Source organism: Bombyx mandarina, chromosome 12, assembly GCF_030267445.1.
Source record: "Bombyx mandarina strain Sakado chromosome 12, ASM3026744v2".
NCBI lineage: Eukaryota > Metazoa > Arthropoda > Insecta > Lepidoptera > Bombycidae > Bombyx > Bombyx mandarina.
Window position 1 is genome coordinate 1,612,295 of NC_143219.1, and position 21,657 is coordinate 1,633,951.

At 37.5% G+C, this 21,657-nt stretch overlaps 1 protein-coding gene across 7 annotated transcripts in view; it reads right to left on the reverse strand.

The window, feature by feature from the left end:
• Positions 1-21,657, reverse strand: part of Msp300 (Muscle-specific protein 300 kDa) — a 215,885-nt gene that overhangs the window by 8,772 nt on the left and 185,456 nt on the right. For all 7 annotated transcript variants that reach the window (XM_089731748.1, XM_089731746.1, XM_089731744.1 and 4 more), the window contains 5 exons: positions 21,303-21,503; positions 20,199-20,377; positions 19,441-19,567; positions 3,437-3,661; positions 50-2,365 (listed from right to left, as the gene is read on the reverse strand). In XM_089731748.1, the coding sequence (XP_089587874.1) occupies positions 50-2,365; positions 3,437-3,661; positions 19,441-19,567; positions 20,199-20,377; positions 21,303-21,503 (3,048 nt within the window). The remainder of the gene's footprint in view (positions 1-49; positions 2,366-3,436; positions 3,662-19,440; positions 19,568-20,198; positions 20,378-21,302; positions 21,504-21,657) is intronic.

The following is a 21,657-nucleotide window of genomic DNA, read 5'->3' on the forward strand; positions in this document are numbered from 1 at the left end:
GTCAGTTATTAAGATATATACGAAGAGCATTAATGGTGGGTATATTTACCTCTAGCTCTTTTAAGGTGGCTTCTTTGTCCAAGGGAGTGGGAGCAAGATGCAGAGCTCGGGTCAGTCTGACGTCGACTTCAGCCAACGCGACGACTGCTTTTCCGTGTGCCGCCACGAACTGTCTGTAGACGTCTGCGCCAGCGGCGTCTACCCTGCCCCTGAGCTGTTGCCAGCGACGGATCGCCGACCGCATCTTCGCAGCTTCATCTGCCCCTTGGCCACGAAGCTCTACGCCTCTTGCAGACGCCACGCGGCTGTATGCGTCCTCTAACCGCTTGAGGTTGGGTTCTAATGCTTCCAAGTCTTTAATCACGGCTTTCGAAACCGTTTCATCTTCATGTTCACCACGCTGTTTTCTGGTTTCAATTTTCTCAACTCTCTTCTCGATTGAATCGAGTTTCTTGACGAATTTAGGTAGAACAGACGAAGATAGTTCGGCAGATTTACGAATTTCTTTCAGCGTATTCTTGCGATGTTCAGAAGTGTCGCAAATATTTTTCCATTTCTTTTCGACGATGTCCACTCCGGTTCTTAAGTTTCTGAGATCGAAGTTACCTTTGAGAACATCGGGGTCGTTGAACACAAGATCGCAGAGATTCAAAGTTTCACACACCTCTCCACTTTCGGCTTCAATTTCTTTATGTGTATCATCTCGTTCTTTGAATTTCTCATCCACGCTCTTTGTCGTTAGGTATTCTAAGACAACAGTCGTTGTCAATTTCGACTCTATGACGTGTAGTTTTATTCTGATTTCTGTAAGCCTCTCTTCGAGCTGTGTTATAGTTTCTAATAATTCAGTAATTTTCACAATTCTAGATCTACCGGTTTCCTGGAGTTTTCGCCATTTTTCTTCCATGTCCTTCAACTGCTTTGATGTATTTTTGCTATATGACTTTTCCTCTTTCTTTGCTAGCTCTATAAGAGAACTACCGGTTTCAGAGAGCCATTCAAATTCACGTTCCTTCATAGCAGTTTCTGCTTGAACATCAGCGTTCAGCCTTCTGATCAAATCGTGAGGATCTAAAGCGGTGATGTCGCTGCTGCTACTGCCCGAAGTCTCTATACGTTTTTCGACAGTTGTCATCCATTCTGTGAATCGTTTGAATCGCGTGTCAAATATGGCGTAGATTTCCAGTCGTTCTTGAAGTCTGTGAATGATGATAGATAGTTGATGTTCAAGGTCAGCGCGTTGTTGCCTCAGTTGCCATATTCTTTGGTTCACTATTCTCATATCCTGCGGGCTCAAGCATTCTTTCAACTGTTCCTGGATGACGCTCAAAGCCTCAATCTGCGTTTCGCTCTTTTCAATCTTTGTCCGTAAATCTGTATATTTATCAATAATTTTCTTGAGTTGCGGTCGGGATAATTTCTCCTCGTCAGTATATGAACTAATGTCGTCTTGTGTCTTTGAGTACATTTTGTGTAAATCACTAGTCAAGCGTTCGTATTCACCGATCAGGCCTAGAATTCGAGTTAAGAAGTCTCTCCATGTGTCGAGGCTAGCTTGCAAGTTTTCGACTCTCTTCACACTCCCGGCGTATTCCATTTTGACGGAGGCCCCATAAGCCTCCTCGGTAAACTGTAATACTTTCTTGAGATTGCATAGAAGTTTATCAGACTGTTTGCGGCCCTCGGGCACTTTGTCAGCGAGATTCTGTATTTTGGATAAGATCTTGTGTATCCTTTTCATGTGAACGTATCTGAGTTGCAGCTTTTCTTTTTCGCGTTCCATTTCTTTAAGCCATCTCAATAGTTCTGTGTAATTCTCTCTATAGTCGTCCCAGGCTCCGATGCGGGCGCACACTTCATCGTGTCTTTCGACAATTCTCGCTAGGGTTTCATTGTGGAGATTAGTAAGGGTGTCGAATTTGTCGGCCAAGTCCTTATTCTTAGTATCCCTGTTTTCGTTTATTAGGACCGAGCGTTGCGAAGTGAGTAGATTTCTGTGGACCCTGCACAGACGTTTGTGCTCAGTTAGGTTTTCGTAATCTGTTGGAACTCCGCTTGACAAGAACGACTGTAAGTCGATCAAGTACTCGTGCCATAGTCTGAGCGCAGTGGCCGCATCACCAGACCTAACCAGGGCGGTCGATAGCCTGTGGTAATGCAAGAATGTGTCTCTGAACATAGCCTGCCATAGTTCCAAGATCCTAACGATCGAATGTTCTTCGGAAACGTCTCTATCGATGTCGGGCAGTTCCGCCGTGGCTGGAGCGATGTCCGCTTCACTCTTACCCAGCGCGATAAGGTTTTCTCGTAACGCTATCAGTTTGTCTTCAACGATTTCTCCGTCTTCGTGCAGCGGAGCCAAGTCCTGCAGAAGTTTCGGGTCATTAGTCTTTTTTTTTTTTATGATTTAAAGATTACTGGTGGCCCGTAGGCCTTTCCAGTTTCACCAGGTCAGGAGGTGGGCGAGCAAAGGCTCAGTCAGAAGGGGGGGCATTAAACCTTTGACGTATATGGAGGGCAATCGGTAGCCGCGTTACCGTTACGCTGGTCGATAAATTATTCATAACAGGAAACACTAGCCCACAATTACTATCCGCTTGGTATCGAGGGCGATACGTGCGAAATGTGACGGTTGGTTAAAGGTCAACTAAATGTTATCTCATTTGAAATATGGCCGGTTGTGTGGAATTGAAATTTTGTATCAAACAGTATTTACCGATTTGTCATCAATGGTCACCGATGACAGGATATGGTTTTTTAATTTCTTTATACTATAGTAATAAATATACAGCTTTCTAATGAAAATGAAAATGTGCAATTATTGTAAATTAATATTACTTAACTTCTACATCAAAGTCGAAGTTGGGACCTTTTAGCCGTATGTACAAGTTAAAAATACTAAACTATACAATTTGTATTAAGAATACAACATAATATATTTTTTGCTTTATATCTTATTGTGTATGTAATGTAAGGGGTGCAAAATAAAGTTAAGTGTTTCCACGGATAATACTTACTGACAATTGACAGAGATGGAGTTAGTTCAAACCTTATCACTTACTCATGTTGTTTAGAATATAACTAGCTTTTGACCGCGACTCCGTCTGCGTGCATTAGTTACTTTGGCATAACGCTAAATTTTACCCCCCACTTCATTTACGTAGAAAGTGAAAATATTTTTGAATTATAGATTGTTAAGGAGCTATTTAAACCCCTATTTTAAAAACATTCTTTATTGGTGCTCCACTTGTATTGGTCTTACCGTGATGTTATATAGCCTATAGCCTTCCTCAATAAATGGGTTATCTAACACTGAAAGAATTTTTCAAATCGAACCAGTAGTTTCTGAGATTAGCGCGTTCAAACAAACAAACTTTTCAGCTTTATAATATTAGTATAGATAGGTAGAATAATATATAAAAAATACCAGTCATACCTGTCTCATGTCACATAGTTTCTCTTTGGCGTGCTGCGCTTTAGCTCGTGCGCTCTGCCGGGCTTCGCCCAGATCCGCCAGGACCTGGACAGCGCCGGCGACCAGCTGCAGCCTTCGGGCCAGTGCGTCAGCGTCGGCCTGGAGAGCCCTAGACCCAGTTTCCGCAGCGACTCTCGCCGCCAACGATCGGAGTTCAGCTACCCTGGCTTCTTGTTCCAAGCATGCCTATCAAAGAAAACATGATGTTTTATAATAACTAGTGGTCCCGCAGTAGTCGAAATTCGACTATAATTAGTTGAAATTATAAATTTGAACATTATTATGGTTCTATTGTCAAAGATTATAATCACAGATTTCGCTAAGGCTTACACTATAGATAGATAATATTAATAACAAACAATATTAATCTATTCTCAATTTGATCACAGCCTTTAAAAATTAACAAAAGAGTATGCATGTGTGTGTGTGTGTGTCAAATACACAGCAGTTTAAGTAATGTCTTTTTTATTGATTTGAAATATTTTTTATGCATAATTAGAAATTTTTTTAGCGTTCTGCACTCCTTTTCTATATTCTCTATAAATTTGGGAAATTTCATACTCCTCCGTCCGCGCCATTTTCGTAAAAAGGGGTACAAAATTTTTGCACGCATTTTTGCACGCATTACTGCTTCACGGCAGAAATAGGCGGGGTGGTGGTACCTACCCGTGCGAAACTCACAAGACGTCCTACCACCAGTAAAGATAACATTCTCTGAAACATCTCTGAAATCTCTCATTCTGCTATGGCTCTAAAGAGTTACGCAAACAAATATACAGAGGAAAGATGTCGGAAATAATGTTTCAATTGATGTCATCATGAAATCAATGTTACGATGTTTCCCAATAAGCGACCAATCAAAATTGCTTTGTCACGCGAGCGCCATCAAAACTATACAACGAAATTGTATCATCGTAAGCGATTTTCCGCTTTGCGAACCGATGCAGAACTGAAATATGGTATGTGGTTACTGGCGGTAGGATCTCTTGTGAGTCCGCGCGGGTGGGTACCACCGCCCTGCCTATTTCTGCCGTGAAGCAGTAATGCATTTCGGTTTGAAGGGTGAGGTAGCCGTTGTAACTATACTGAGACCTTAGAACTTATATATCAAGGTGGGTGGCGCATTTACGTTGTGGATGTCTATGGGCTCCAGTAACCACTTAACACCAGGTGGGCTGTGAGCTCGTCCACCCATCTAAGCAATAAAAAAAAATGGTGACAAATTAACGAAGCATACCCGATTTTATTTAAAATTCAACTTCAATCGATACATTCAAATGAACAAACCTATATGCTATATGTCTGTGCACCTAATGTGCGCATAATGTACTAGCTAATTAATTATGTAAACAAAATATCACAAATGATACGCCTCAAATGGAGCGTAAAGGAAACGCGGGGACATTTGAAAGACGAAGAAAAAACGGAATGTTTTCTTCAAACACAATTACGTTAGGAGAACTATTTGATAGTTCTTGTTGAAAGACTTTTCAACACGTCTTTGCAAATTCAATTGTAAAAGACTTTTAAAGATATCTACGCATGTATTTTTGCGATCTAAAAGCAACCTTCTTCCAAATGGCTATAAGAATAATAATCGTATACCTACTTAAGTAATGAAATGTAATTCAAAATTAAATGACAAGGGGTGTGATATTTTTGCTGTCAAAAACTGGGAGTAGGGCGTATTTCTGCTGTAATATAGAACTTGAACTAATTTCTCAAGATGATGTGGCGGCATTTACGTTGCTGATGTCTCCGAGCTCCGGTACCCAACCGCTTGAACCGTGAACTTTTTCACCCGTCTACACAATAAACAAAACTGGTTGGCACTTATGTTATGATCTAAATTATAAAGGATTTAAAAGGTGGTGCAATAATGAGCAGGCATTAGAAATGTGGCGGCTTATGATATCACCGTCAGTAAAAGGCTGACTTGCAAGCGATAGTAAGAAGCCTTCCAGCCTCATCTTCCTTAAAATATAAATATTTATATGCCATTTCAACACGAATTAGGAGATAGAATAGACTATTCTATGTTGCGTACCGTAATAATTAACGAAATCTAAATTGAAACGTCCGCAATAATCGCTCAAAATCAACAATAACAGAAAAAAAGTATGAAAAGTTTTAGCAAAAATAAGATCAGCCGTGTCTACATACGTCAACCTACCGCAAAACTCAAATTGATGGGACCCGAACAAAATGGCGGATCTCAAGAATTCCCTAACACTGAATAGTCAAATTAGAACGGAAAAATATTCTCTGTGCCAATGAATTTAATACCATAGTCGTGTGCGAATTGAAACGTGACAAAACAATGAAGCAGAAACACATGTATTAACAATGTGTTGATTAAATGCCATTACAGTCATTACTTACATAACTTGCTTAACGATTGAAAGGAAATAGACAAAGAGAAGATTTTGTTTTTTGATCGTACCAGAGAAATTATTGTACGAAATTTGAAACTGATTGGTAAGTGATCATCGTTGCTCATTTGCATCAGCAATGACAGGGGCACAGCCAAAGCAGTTGCAGACCAGTCAAGACAGAATTTTGTTTGCTAAAATGTATACAGCTTTTATTTCAGATGATCTACATCTAACATAGTTACAGGTATTAGGATATATAGCCGTTGTGATTTCAAGTCAAAGTTACGAGAAACAAAAGATCCACATTCAACGAATACCAGCTATGATTCATTAGGGCAACAAGTAAACATCTTTCATTATTTATGAATAACGTATAAGTTAATAACACGTTAACTATAAGGTCCAAAGAAGTAAATTACTTCTGCTCATGATTTAATTATCAATTATTTAATTAGTTTAATAGTTTATTATTTGCTGGGCACATTATTGCAGAGAATAGCTAAGCTAGGCATGCACAGAACACGAGTCACATGAGTTATTCCAGTGAATTTAAAGAAACGAACTTATACACTTAGGGGAAAGCCGATTTTTGCCTGTTTAAAGAGAGGTGCTTTCGACTTTATGGTTCTAAGCTCGCGAAAGGTACATGTACCTATAGAAGAAGACAGGAGTGGCGTGAACGGTCAACACTATTGATCTATAACGCCGCAGTGGGAGCGGCAATGTTACAAAAAGTTTTCATTCACGAAGCCATTGCGTGTTTTGAACAAAAAGTAGCATATATCGGCAGACGAGTCCTGCGATCTATCTTGAAGCCAATAGGCATCAGTAAACGTATAAAATATTATTATGAATCTGACCCGAACGCATGTCTGTTTCGCGACAGAAATCCGCAAAACAATACTAATTTTTTTTTTATTGCTTATATGATGTTTGGACGACTCACGGCCCACCTAGTGTCAAGTAGTTCCCGGAGCCAATGGACATCTACAACGTAAATGCCGCCACCCTACTTATGAGTCCGAAAGTCTCACTTTTAATAGTACAACAGCTGCCGCACCCTTCGAACCGAAACGTATTACTGCTTCACAGCTTAACAGCGGTTGAGCTTTAAGTATGTGCAGGCTTGCCGATTGAGTTTCTCGCCGGATCTTCTCAGCGGGTCGCGATTTCGTACCGGTGGTAGATTTTGTGAAGCACCGCTCAAATTCTTTCCGGTTGAACCCGTGAGCTCATATACCCATCAGGGCGTAGCTGGAATAGCCTCTCAGGCTACCAGTGGCCAGTAGGTAGAAAAACAAAATGCACGCGTAAACCGCAGACTTATATGCTGGGAACAGTAGTCACGATTGGCTGTGCATTAACAATGTCAATAGAGTGTCGGTTTTACGAGAACTCACCATTTAGCTTTGGTCAGCGTATCGTAAAATAAAAACTTATGACGCAATCCGAAGCCCTCTGGATTGCATCCGGATGCAAATTCTCAAGGTGCATTCTATATTTGAACTCGCACGTATTCTGGAAAATTCTAAGTGTGTTTACGATTTGCGCACGTGTAACATTCGTTGGTTTATTTTCGTTCAAATAAGAGATAAACATAATTTTTAAAAACTTTTTTAATGCCACTAGGTTTATTAGTAAAAGCGAATTCGAATATTTCTATAGCTATAATGTTTCGTAGACGGAAATAATTTTGCTTTTGAGTGTTAGCACGCAAACCAATTGGTGTTAAGTGAGAGCCCATGGACAAAATAACGAGAATATTCCACAACTCTAGTAAATGGTTGAGATTAACTATCAACAAACACTAATTATCCTTTTATAAGGCACGATCAGGATGTATACACCAAAAAACAATTAGGACATTATTTTAATTATGCTTTTAATGAGGAAAAAAATAATATTATTATTTGTTATTATTTAATTCTTGTTGCCATGCTAAAAAGCAATGAACTAAAATGGAAATATTCAAAAACATCTGCAGAAAAAAAAAACTGCTAATGACAGTTTGATAGATGATCCGGATGGCGAATATATAGACTGGAAAGTCGAGGGGAAAATGTCAGGGTGTTGAGGGCTCAGCACTGAAAAGAGGATATTTCATGTCTTGTTTGTTTTAATTGAGAACATTTGCATGTGTATCCACAAAAAAGCTCGATGGAATGTCTCAATTTGTATGTAGTAGCAAACAGGTGGAACCGCAATATGTCCGGGGTAAAAAACATACAATTTTAATTCTCACCCACATCGTCGTAAAGGTATCAGTGAGCTTAGTGCTGAGTGTAACGTTGTCGATAGCGTTAAAGTTAACTCAGAATTGTATGGAGTTTGAACAGCGTCCCTAGTGGCAAACGTAAGCAAACATTTCACGCTTTCCAACGCGTTCCAACTTGTACGCTATATTTATGTGCACAAGCACATAAATAGCGCTGAAGCGGAAACTTGTCATATTATGTACATATAAATCTGGGATTAAAATAAAACGTACAAATTTTTCACTGCTGAGTAAATACAAGGGCCAAGGCGGGCCATATCTACCTTTATGAGTCGACTAAAAAGCAAAAATCAATTTTAAAAACGTCCAATACATCTGTTCTGAATCAACCGTAATGCCTTTGAAGTCTTAATTGCGCGAGTCGATATACTTATTATTAATGTACCAAAAAATTACTTCTTTCATCTTTCCAGATGTTAGGGGGTCGCCTTTTTGAAATGACCTGAGATGAGAGATGTACTGGAAACGTTTTCCTAAGCCAGAACGATGGCTAACATCAATCAAAGGCATTTGCTACGTCTTACATAAATACGTATCAAGCACACATTGTAATATACAAGCGAGCAATTTAAGCTCCTGGATTGCTTTCTAATAGATTTGAATTGCCTTTTGAGAATCATATCGAGCAAGATCGAGGGACTGCTGATCAATAGCCTTTGCAGTAGGCACTTGGAAGGAGAAAAAAAATATATATATATATATAATGGTATAAAATGTATATAATGATAGTTATGTGTTAGATTTTTTAAGTTACTAACATAGATTATAAGTAATTATTACTAACAAAATGTTATAGTTTTAAAAAAAAAAACTGATATAAAGTATTAATAATAATAATATAGCTGGGGATGACGACCCTCTCGATGAAATCACTCGTCTCTCTGTCTTTCTCTACCACTATCCGTCGCTAGCACGTCATTGCGGATCCTTCCGATCCATTAACGGTGCTTTTAGGTATCTCAAACACCGGTCACCGTCCTCGATGAGCCCCAAAATTAACCCATAGACACAGCCCACTGAGTTTCTCGCCGGATCTTCTCAGTGGGTCGCGTTTCCGATCCGGTGAAAGATTCTACGAAGCACTACCCTTGCTGGGGTTAGTGTTAGCAACGTCGTCAGGTTTGAGTCCCGTTTGTTAGGGTTACGCTGAAATGGCCTCTCAAGGCTTTGGTAGGGAAAAAAATTAAAGTTGACCGTCAATTTGCATAAGCGATGCGATGACATTTAAAATAACTCAATAATAATAATAATCATCATGCAGTATCACTTCGTTATCTGAAGAAAACAAATGTGTTTCATAATTAACGGCCCAATGAATAATTGATTACAACACGAAACAGCATGAACGTTTATAACAGTGCTAGAAACATCCGAACAAACAAACTATACCTATAGTACAATCAACAACGGAACTGTTCAAGGACGCACTCTCCTAATTTCACCCAAGTTCGCAGACTAAGCAATGCTTAGACACGGAACATTGCTTCATAATGTTTAACTGCTAACATTGTGAAATGTTCACGATTCGCTTGTGATTTGCATCAATGCTGCTGTGCCACAAAATGTATTAGAAGTGTCAATTTCAATATTTGCCAATTCTACCATTAAATTGCTAGCATTACAGAGAGTATCGAAAGGCATACCTCATGTATAAAACTTACTATGCGCTGGACAACTGTTCAACTATTACCTTATTAAAGAAATAACGGTTAAGTAATATAATAGAATATATCTATATATTAAAACGTGAAGCAAAAACTTTGTAGCCCTTTTTACGTAAATTGCGGGGACGGCGGAGTATGAAATTTTCCACACTTATAGAGAGTATAGTGAAGGAGTGCACAATGCTAATATTTTTTTTAAATAATGCATAAAAGATACATTAAATCAATAAAGAAAACATTACACACACTACATACCATGTATTTGTTCTATTTATTGTCAAACTTTTGTTCTTGATGTCTGTTGTCAAATTGAGATTAAATATTGTTTGTCTTTGTTAATATATTTTATAGTGTAGTCTTGGCGAAATTTGTGATTATAGAAATATAAAATACAATCATAATAGTGTACAAACTTACAATTCCAATTAATTATAGTCGAATTTCGACTACTGCGGGACCTCTAGTTATATTAAATGTATGTACTTAGTTTTCTTCATTATTTAGTAATGTGCTTAAGGAATTGATCTAGTCTAGATCACTGTGAATATTGTTGATAATAACACATCGCAACATATTATCTACATGCTGTATCTTTTTGCAGAATTTCTTTAGATTAAAACTGTTATTGTTTTGGTTGTTGAGATCGTTTTTAGGGATAAAAATGCGTATACTACTCGTAGTTTTCAATGTTAATTATGATTTTCAATAAAGTACACTCTCTCTCTCTCTTTTTATTATGTTGCGTTTGCAAGTAAAGCTAGTGCAATTTTGTAATTATAATTTTAACTCGAAGGATACCTTAGTCACGGAGACTTTCGCGCGTGATTCAATGCAGCTTGAATACGAAATGATGTTTAAAAATATAACGCGCCAAAAATGTGTGTGGTCTTTTACGCGTCCGAATGACGAACGATCAAAAATAATCTTTGCACAGTGAATATAACAGACGAATACTTCGAAAACGCACTGAGCGAATACTAAGCAATACTAAGCATCGTATAGCAGTATTTTATATTGACGAACCTCGCCAGGTTCGAACGATCTTGACATTGTTTTAAGGCGGATACTAATCGTGAACACGTTTATTGGCATCGAAAATTATCAAAATCAAACCGTCTGCCCCCGTTTGTACTAGAGAAAAAAAAAACTAGAAAACATTATTAAAATTTATAATTTCATTTCATTTTTCACCTAAACCTTAAAAGGCAGTTTGATATTTTCCTGGCATTGCCGAAGTCTCAGGGTAACTCTGACCTATAGACACAGCTCACTGAGTTTCTCGCCGGATCTTCTGAGTGCGCGATTCAGATCCGGTGGTAGATTCAGCGAAGCACTGCTCTTGCTAGGGCTAGTGTTAGCAACACTCCCGGTTTGAGCCCCGTGAGCTCACCTACACGTCAAGTAAAAGCTGAAATAGCCTCTCAAGGCTATCAGCATAGGTAGGAAAACAAAACAGGGTTAGTGTTAGCAAATTCTCTCAGGTTGAGCCCGTGAGCTCACCTACCCGTCCGTACGTAGCTGGAATAGCCTCTTAGGTTACCAGCCAATAGGCAGGGAAAAAACGCTAATCGTGGTCACATTAAACTAAGAGACAGATCTGTTCCGATGGCACAAACAAATACGATTTAATTTATTCTCGATTTGATTTTCTTGTTTTGGTAAATACCGGATAATCGATTGAGCATTTAAATTCATGGCCTAAAGAATTGACGTCAGTCGAGTGAAAAATAAACCCGCCTACTCTCAATCTCCGAGCGCTAGGTGCATTAATAAGCTTCCATTATAACATCAGCGGTATCCGAAGCTCTGTTGTGTTATTTAAAGTTTATTTAAGACGATGATTTCTCAGTAAATGTAGTTTAACTATAAATTTTATATTTATGTTTCCACTAACGAAACATTTGTAACAATAATATATTGAAAAATTTCACAATAATGTAAGGTCGATGTATGAATATGTCCACCAATGCGGTGGACCGACCAAATTAAAACTGCAGTGGGAGGTCCCCTAAATGAGTGCAGTGGAATGGCCTCGAGCAATGAGAGATGGCGCGACATCGTGAGATGCTTCAAGTCTGCCCCTTCCAACACTACATGACGATCACGACCACTCTGTCAAGAGTGACACGATTGAGAAGAAGAAGAAAAAATGAAAGGCTGTTTGATTTAAGGGATGTTTTCGCAACCTTCAGGAGAACCATTTAAAGTTTACAATTTGGAAAAAATATCATTAAAATGTTTTTTTTTTCATCTATTTGAATGCGGTAAACTTAACTAAAGTTGATTTGAAAAACATCCAATTGTTGATGCGAATCACTACATAGTATAAAACAAAGTCGCTTTCTCTGTTCCTATATTCCTATGTATGCTTAAATCTTTAAAACTACGCAACGGATTTTGTTGCGGTTTTTTTTAATAAATAGAGTGATGGAAGAGGAAGGTTTATATGTATAATAACATCCATTAAATAGTGGAGAAAATAATAATAAATTACAGTTTCCGAAGCGAAGCGAGGGCGGGTCGCTAGTACCAAATAAAACGGACCTTTAATTACAAAGAGAATGTCGCATATTAAGCAACATATCGCTTAAACCAAATACCTTTTCACTCCTCGATATTATAATGTAGCAACATTTGATTTTTGTTAAGATTTTGCTGATCGCAAAAAAAATATCCAATTCGCAACTCGACGAACTGTCCATCTCTTGACGTCAAAAATGTCAAAACCGATAACCCTAATTTTTCCTTTGTTGTCTCTCGGAATAAAGGTCATGATAGCGTCGTATTTATAGTGTTTATCATGTTTATTTGTATATTTGTATGAACAAACACAGAGTTTAACATGATCCAATTAATCTGCAATGTTATATAGCGTGATCGAGTTACTATACTTAAGACCTAAGACTTAAGACCTTATCTCAAGGTGGGTGGCGCATTTACGTTGTAGATGTCTATGGGCTCCAGTAACCACTTAACACCAGTTGAGCTGTGAGTTCGTCCACCCATCTAAGCAATAAATAAAAAAACGATAAGTAAAAAAAAAAATATTGCCATACTGCCCATCTGATGGTAAATGGTTACCGTCACTCATGGACATCAGCAATGCCAGGGGCAGAGCCAAGCCGCTGCCTACCGTTAATCCACAAGCCTCGTTTGAAGAAGGACATGTCATAGCGCTCGAGAAACACCGTGGAGGGTAGCTCATTCTAGAGCCGGATGGTACGTGGCAGAAAAGATCTTTGGAAATGCACTGTCGATGAACGCAGCAAGCAGTTCCAGATAATATGGATGAACTCTGCTCCGATGGCGGGAGGTGGTATGATAAAAATGGTGGCTACGAAGTACCGTGGTCCCTTAAAATGAAGTGTTGCCGTTTCCAAATGTAGGCCTAGAATTTTCTTTTATAGGTTTAGTTACAGTGAAAGAACGCGGTGCCAAAAATTTGAACGACTTAACGATTATTTCGGACGCAAAGCATCACGCGACAAAAAGACGCGTACATACAATACGTCGCTCTCAAGTAATTTGGCCGGAAAAAATGACACATCCGGCATTAATCATACATATTTCTATAAACTTTTATTTGATTAAGGTACCGCCATTTTGACGACACATCTATACGTTCTTTAGTCTACGTCAAAGAACATTAGGAATAAGTCTTAATTGCGTTGAAAAGCGGCGCTATCGCGTCCTCCCCAACACAAAACGTTTGAACAACCTTCAAAAGTCAAATATACACATAACAGCCCGTACATTTGTGTACTGAGTCATTGACACACTTTCTTAATAGAATCAAACGTGTTTTTGCTAATTCCACATTTTTAGTAATTCGCATAGATGGTTTAACTAAGTCGATAGATCATAAAACAATTTATTGTCAGGTCGGACAGATGGTAAATTTTCGATGTTACAAAAAAAAAACTTATTGAATAGCTTACAGATAATAGGACGGGTAAATAGCACCATAGTAATAGAACTAACTAATAGAACTGAGACTTAAGTCATGTTTCAAGATGGGTGCGGGAATTTACATTGCCAATGTCTATGCACTATTGTAACCACTTAACACCAAGTGAGCCGCGAATTTGTTCACTAAGCAATAAAATGACAATACTCCATAAAAACCCAACTCGTAAAGCAAGAAAAATATTTAGTTAATTCACACATAAAACCTAATGTGTGTGTAAGTTTCTCTTCCTTTACAGTTTCTGAAACAGTGAAAATATGTTTTTTTTTTAGGAAGTAAGGAATACTGTTAAATAAGGTTGACCGGCAAATGCTCAGCTAGGAGGGGCTCAAGAAGGGGGTATGGAATATGCTAACAGCTGCTCGAGCGCCTCTGGAGGAAACCTAACAACCCAAGGGCAGCTGCTTCACAAATGCTTCTACTGTCGGATCGGAATCTCGACCCGCGATCGGGCGAGAAACTCAGCGGGCTGATGTATAGATTAGAAAACTATGTTGGGAGATATCTGTGGCAGTGACATACTGGCAACGACCTGAGCTAGCAGCACCAAGAAAATGCTCAAGTACCCTTTTTGTTTTATTGCTTAAATGAGTGTACGAGCTCACAGCTCACCTGGTGTGAAGTGGTTACTGAATCACATAGACATCTACAACGTAAATGCGCCACCCACCTTGAGATATAAGTTCTAAGGTCTGAAGTATAGTTACGACGGCTGCCCCACCTTTCAAACCGAAACGCATTGCTGCTTCACGGTAGAAATAATACCTACGATCACCGAATCGTATGCCCCATAATTTAATCATAGTTTATTAAATTTAATTAATTTCAATTTCCTGTTGACGTCATTAATTACGCTGAAAAACAATCATAATACCCTCATAGTCGGAGCTTAGTAAATTTTTTATCAAACATTCAAGTTAATAACTATTCATTTTAGATGAAAACTTTAATAAAACACTATTATTTTACTATTTTATATTGTTATGTGGCGCTAGCCACTTAACACCGGCTGTTAGGTCGTCCACCTATCAAAGCAATAAAAAAAAATCACTCTATGCAGATTCCGAGTAAGCAAGATTACAAAACTATTACTAGCTAATGTTTCTTAAAATAAAATATCTAACAAGTCAGAAATAAATACGATATATTTGTCACTTTTTTAAATAAATGAATGAATGAATTCAGTTTATGTAATATATCTTCACTTAATATTAGTAAACACTCTTCAATATTAAGTGAATTATCTATAGTAAATACTATAACAATATTTTTTTGTCAAAACGCGACAGTTAGGTATTTGGCATTAATTGCTCACTAAAGAGGGACCTATAAATTTGGGTTTTTTTACTGAACAGTACCTGCGAGCGATTTATTAGGGAAATTTAAACAATTTAATTACGAACTTAATACAGATTTAAGTTAAGTTAGTACTAAAATAATTAAGTTTTATTGTAATGTCGCCCCGCTCGACGTATGACCTAATTGGTGATCTCATCACTGTCGAGTTTGTACCTAACTTTGTGTAGTATAGGTTTTCCTTCTAGTTCTGTGTTACTGTATACTTCATTTATTTATAATCTGTGGTTTTTGATACTTTTTATTTTTACCGCGTTGCATTAAATTATTGCTTTTTTTTCTTTAAATAAGTACAATTCTAAGTATGTTACAAAAGTTTTTGTTTGTAAGTAACATACATTAATCATTATTAATATGACTTATAAATGTAAGTAATATCATCTGTTGAAGAATAACTATTAATATATAGGTATTATTGAAAGATTGCCATGAATTACACTGAATAAGATAACATAGTACTTCTCTGTGTGTAACATGCAATAAAATCAATATAGATGTTGATCTTTGGAATCGATTCATCTCCCTTACCTCTTGAAGTGACATTTTCGTATAATAAATCACACAGCGAGCCACTGACACATATTTCTTATCGCATCACCATAATAATAAAGAAAAAACAAAATCATATCACACATTTGACAAGGACAGTTATAAAATATCACAAGTGATTAGCGGTGTTTCGATTCACGAGTTTTTAGTTTTGAACTGTTAATTGTCATGGTAATTTGAGGGTATTTTTGATTTGACTTTTATATTACTATTATTATTTTAAATACAGACTCTTTGTTACACCTGATGTCATTCAGTTTCTGATGAACCTAATTCGTAAAAAAATTTCAGAATTGATTTTTGATAATAGTCACGATCGTGTTCTAAGGTCAGGGCTATTACTGTATAAACAAAGTTTAATCGTCTTAATTTTCAAATAAAATTATGCATACGACGAATAAGTTTGTTTCCACCACACAACCTGACCTTGTTATTTTACGAGATATATACTTATAGGAGAGTACGCGGATTTTTGCACAAAAATTAACGCGCCATTATAATGTTAATCGTTTTTCATTTAGTATTCGAGTGTTTTTTCGGTATTGTTCGTTTTATTTGTTCGCGTTTTCATGTGATCGGCGAAAGCGTCCTCGCGACAGGACGTCCGCGCGTCGACTGCCGCGCATTGGCGGAGCTCTTATCAAATGTTATCGGTGAATTCATTAAAATAATACGATTCAAATGTAACATTCGAACTTGCTATTTGTACGTTTCTTATCTGCTATTTTCGACAATAATTCGAAGGATAACCTTTTCCACATTTTTTTTAATTTCTAACCCCGCCGCGGCGCGGTATTGTAGGTAGGTATGCGACTGATTGAATTGTGATTGATTCCAGTTTTGAAATGTACCACAGACTATCGGACACATGTTTTAGGGTTGATGTTTGTCTTTAGTTGCCTGTAACCTGTAACCACTTAACACTGTGAACCCGTCTCCCCAACATCAAGTTCCAATCCTAACTTTTTTTCATAAACTATTCTATTCATTTTAGTTTAAAGTCTTTAGGTAGTGTTATTACCTACTTTTCCTTTCCATAAATAAAGATATGGTAGGTACCTAATGGCCCTCTTGGTCACTTTCACGCCAATATTGCTAATTTATTTAGACTTAAAGGAACAAATCAAAATAATAAAATAACGACTGATAGAAAATACAGTATAACTCAAAGTTCGAATAAAAAATCAAATAGACAAACCCATAAAAAGGAGTTGTTTGCTGTGTCATTTTAAAAGGCGCGAAACCATTTACATTTTTTTATAGCGTCCACAACCGACTAAGGGATTCAAGCACGTAAAGCCTCTACTTTAGAATAACGCTATGATTATAATTTTAGTATGTTTAATACAGATATAATTATGTTTTTTTTATATCATTCAGTTAATTCAGTTGTTGGGTGTGGCCGGTCTAAAGGAAACCGTACCCATTTTATAATTCACTTAAGATATTAAGCTCTTGTTGAGGCCAGAGATTATGTTGCGGATTATCTAACAACTAACATCTAAAAATGAGCTCTTTGATTGATTGGTTACAATCTACTGCTTAGATAAATATTTAAAATCCTAAAATGTTCCCAATCTAAGTATAAATAGAACTGCATATGAGACTTTTTATAATAACACGTAAATAAGATAAAAAAAAAACAAATCACGACCAACGAGATTTTCGGTGTAACTGTACAATTGCGTACGGACCGAAGTGTCGTTGCCCTGTGCTTAAATCGCAAACAGAAATAAAAGGTCTAAATCTATAAATCTACCTACATAAAACACGTATGTACCTAAAAATTAAAGTCACAAAAAAAAGAATAAAAGAAAAAATATGTACTTCTCCGAGAACATAACTTTTAGAATAAAAAAGTTGTTCCTTTTTTTCTTTAAAAGAATTAAGACTGTCTTGAATGAAATTATGAATGAAATCACAGCTCTTCTGTTTCAAAATCGACTTCAAACTTAGTAAATATAATATTTACACCGTTTTCCGAATGAAGAAATGATGAGTAGGTAACACTAAGTAAAGTGCAATAACCTTTAAGCAAGGTTATTGTGTATCACAATCACTTAGAGCTAAAGTTATGAGAAGCTAATGTGAAATAAATCTGCCTTTTCTTTATTTCTGGCTTTTGTTACTTAGATTTAAGTACAACTTTGCCAGTGTCGGGTAGTGGAGGTATTAACATATTTATTGAGGCAGTCAGCGCAAAAGTGTCCTAAGCTTATCATAGTTAATATGGAGATAATGAGGTTGGTATTTACTTTTACACTGCTTCGTTTTTCAAAAACAATACACGCAAAAATAATGTTTATAAAGTCATATTCTGTTCTCTATGGGTGAGACTAGGGATAGGCGGGTTTTGCATTGCGCGAATATAAAAATTCTATTGTTTCAACTGTGGTGTTAATTACATAAAACACGACTTTACGGCGAAATAAAGAACTCTACTGGACTCTATATGGACTCCCTCAACATAATAACACTAAAGCTACTTCAGCAGATGGCGTTGTTAAGCCACCCGAAGCCAATGAATGTTTGGTTTAAGGTTAGACCAAGAAAATGAATTGTTTATTTATATTATTTGTGTCTTTTTAACTCACGTGTTCACTTAAAAGTGCCTAAACGATCTTGGATCCAATTTTTCTAATGAAATACGTACTCAACAAATGTTCACGATTGACTTCCACGGTGAAGGAACAACATCGTGTATTAAATTGAAACCCGCAAAATTTTAATTTGCGTAATTACTTGCGGTAGGACCTCTTGTGAGTCCGCACGGGTAGGTACCACCGCCCTGCCTATTTCTGCCGTGAAGCAGTAATGCGTTTCGGTTTGAAGAGTGGGGCAGCCGTTGTAACTATACTAAGACCTTACAACTTATATCTCAAGGTGGGTGGCGCATTTACGTTGTAGATGTCTATGGGCTCCAGTAACCACTTAACACCAGGTGGGCTGTGAGCTCGTCCACACCCATCTAAGCAATAAAAAATAAAAATAAAATTTGCAATATTTCATCATTTTATCAATATATAATTCGTATTTAAATATAATTTCTAAAAAAAACAATTTATCAAAAAAAAAACCGTCATCATCTAATAATATTTAAACAGCATATTATCGACAGGTCGAAAAGCTATTTTGTTTAAGCGACATTTTTGCAACATTACATGAGATCCATTTAAAGTATATAATTTGAAAAAAATATCGTAACATAATAACTCCTTCAGATAGCTGAAGGAGTTATTATGTTACGATATTTTTTAATAATTCGATAATAATTCAACTTCAATTAAATTTACCCCCATTCTAATAGTAGAATGGGGGTAAATTTAATTGAAGTTGAATTAAAAACATCGCCTTGTTGATGCTAATCTATATTATCTATCTATATATGATATATAAATGAATTGCTGTTCGTTAGTCTCGCTAAAACTCTAGAACAGATGGACCGATTTGGCTAATTTTGGTCTTGAATTATTTGTGGAAGTCTAGAGAAGGTTTAAACGGTTGATAAACATGAAAATTCTCGGAATTAAATAAAAATAACAATTTTGTTTTCCCTTTTATGTGTCCCGCGTCGGACGGATTCCTTTTGTTTGTTTTAATATTATTTTAGACAAAAGTTTAGGTCTTTTATTTATCGCTTCAGGCACTACGAAGTCTGCCGGGTCAGCTAGTACCAAATAAAACGGAACTGTAATTATAACAACATATGTTGCGTATTAAGCGAAATGTCGTTAAAACCAAATAGATTTTCATCCCTTGTTATGATAAATAGGACTTACTTGGGCAGTGTTAGGGGCATCGTCCGGTCTCAGTGCGTGAAGATTACCCTCCTGGAATTCAGCGAACGCTCTCACTGTAGCAGCAGCGTCGCGATAACGCTTCCAGAGATCCACGGCTTTATGGTACCTGATAATAAAGATGAAAATTGTACACGCCATCACTTAAAGTTACTAGATTAACCGACATTCGAGTTTTATATGATTTAAAATCCTCGGTAATGATCAATATTCAATTGGGAGCTACGTTTGATAAAACTGAAACGTATTATTTCAAACAAGTTTGAAGTCGTCGTGGCCTAAAGGATAAGACGTCCGGTGCATTCGTATGTAGCGATGCACCGGTGTTCGAATTCCGCAGGCGGGTACCAATTTTTCTAATGAAATACGTACTCAACAAATGTTCACGATTGACTTCCACGGTGAAGGAATAACATCGTGTAATAAAAATCAAGCCCGCAAAATTATAATTTGCGTAATTACTGGTGGTAGGAACTCTTGTGAGTTCGCGCGGGTAGGTACCACCACCCTGCCTATTTCTGCCGTGAAGAAGTAATGGGTTTCGGTTTGAAGGGTGGGGCAGCCGTTGTAACTATACTTGAGACCTTAGAACTTATATCTCAAGGTGGGTGGCGCATTTACGTCGTAGATGTCTATGGGCTCCGGCAACCACTTAACACCAGGTGGGCTGTGAGCTCGTCCACCCATCTAAGCAATAAAAAAAGCTATAAATTAAACAACATGAAAATTAAATAGCTCACTTATCACACAGCTGGGTTAAGTTGGTGCACGTGTGTTCGTATGCTGTGGCAGCATCGTCTAGCTCCCTGCGGAGTTGAGCTGCGACCGAGGGCTCCGTGGTGGCTTCTAGAGGCGCCGCTGCGTCGCGGAGTTCACCCACAAGCTCGCCACTCCTCCTTGTCAGCGATTCACTCAGGGTCTAATGAAACATCGTCTTATAGCAGCGGTCGGGGAACCGGGGTAAAATGAAATTTAGGGGCGTAAAAATTAAACTTTTGTGAGTAAAAAAAAATATATAGAAGTGAAACTACTTTAGAATCGTTAAATTTCTTGTTATTGTTTTCTTTTCAAAATTGTCATGGGGGCTATAATATGAAAGAAGCGATTTCGTTTTTTTTTTTGTTCTTCGCCATGGGTTATATTTTGGGGTAATAATTAAAAAAGTTCCCCGACCGCTGTCTTATAGAAACCAAAATTGACAAAATTTCTCCTGAATTATTAAATTAGATCTTACTGTCTAATCCAGTGGACATATTATCTATATATTAATAGTGAAGCAAAAACTTTGTACCCCTTTCCACGAAAATTGCGCGAACGGAGGAGAATGAAATTTCCCACTCTTACAGAGAATATAGAGAAGGAGTGCAGAATGTTAATATTTTATTAAATTATGCATTAAAAATACATAATATCAATAAAAAATCCATTACACATACGCATATATACTCTTTTTTATTGTCAAACTTTTGTTATTGCTTATGGTTTGGGGTCAAATTGAGAATAGAATATTCTTTATCTTTATTAATATTTGTCTAAAGTGTAGTCTTGGCGAAATCTGTGATTATAGAAATAGTCTTTGACAATAGAATCATAATAGCGTACAAACTTATAATTTCAATTAATTATAGTCGAATTTCGACTACTGAGGGACCACTATTTTTTTTTTTAATTGCCCTTGTAGGCAGACGAGCACACGGCCCACCTGATGGTGAGTGGTTACCGTCGCCCATGGACTTCAGCAATGGCAGGGGCAGAACCAAGCCGCTGCCTACCTCTAAGTTACTACTTAAGTAGTTACTTAGTACTAGTTAAGATTAAAGTATTATAGTGACTCCAGAAAGTACCTCCAGCTTCTCAGTTGCCTTCAGGAGACGGTCATAGTCAACTTGGCCTTGAACGGTCAATAGTTCGACCATGTAATCCGCTTCACGCACAGCGCCCTGCACCATCTCCAACTGCCTCTCGAAACGTTTCCACAAATGAACTTTCGCACGTAGACGAGCGCTGAGCTCGCCGCAAGCCGCTTCTAAATCTGCGTGCGTTTCCTATTCACAAAAGAATACAAAAATGGTCATAATAGGACTTTTCTTCACTACCTAAGCTGAGAGCCTTGAGAGGCTATATCAGCGTAACCTTAACTAGTAGGTGACTCTGACGACGTTGCTAGCACGAACCCTAGCAAGAGCCGTGCTTCGCAGA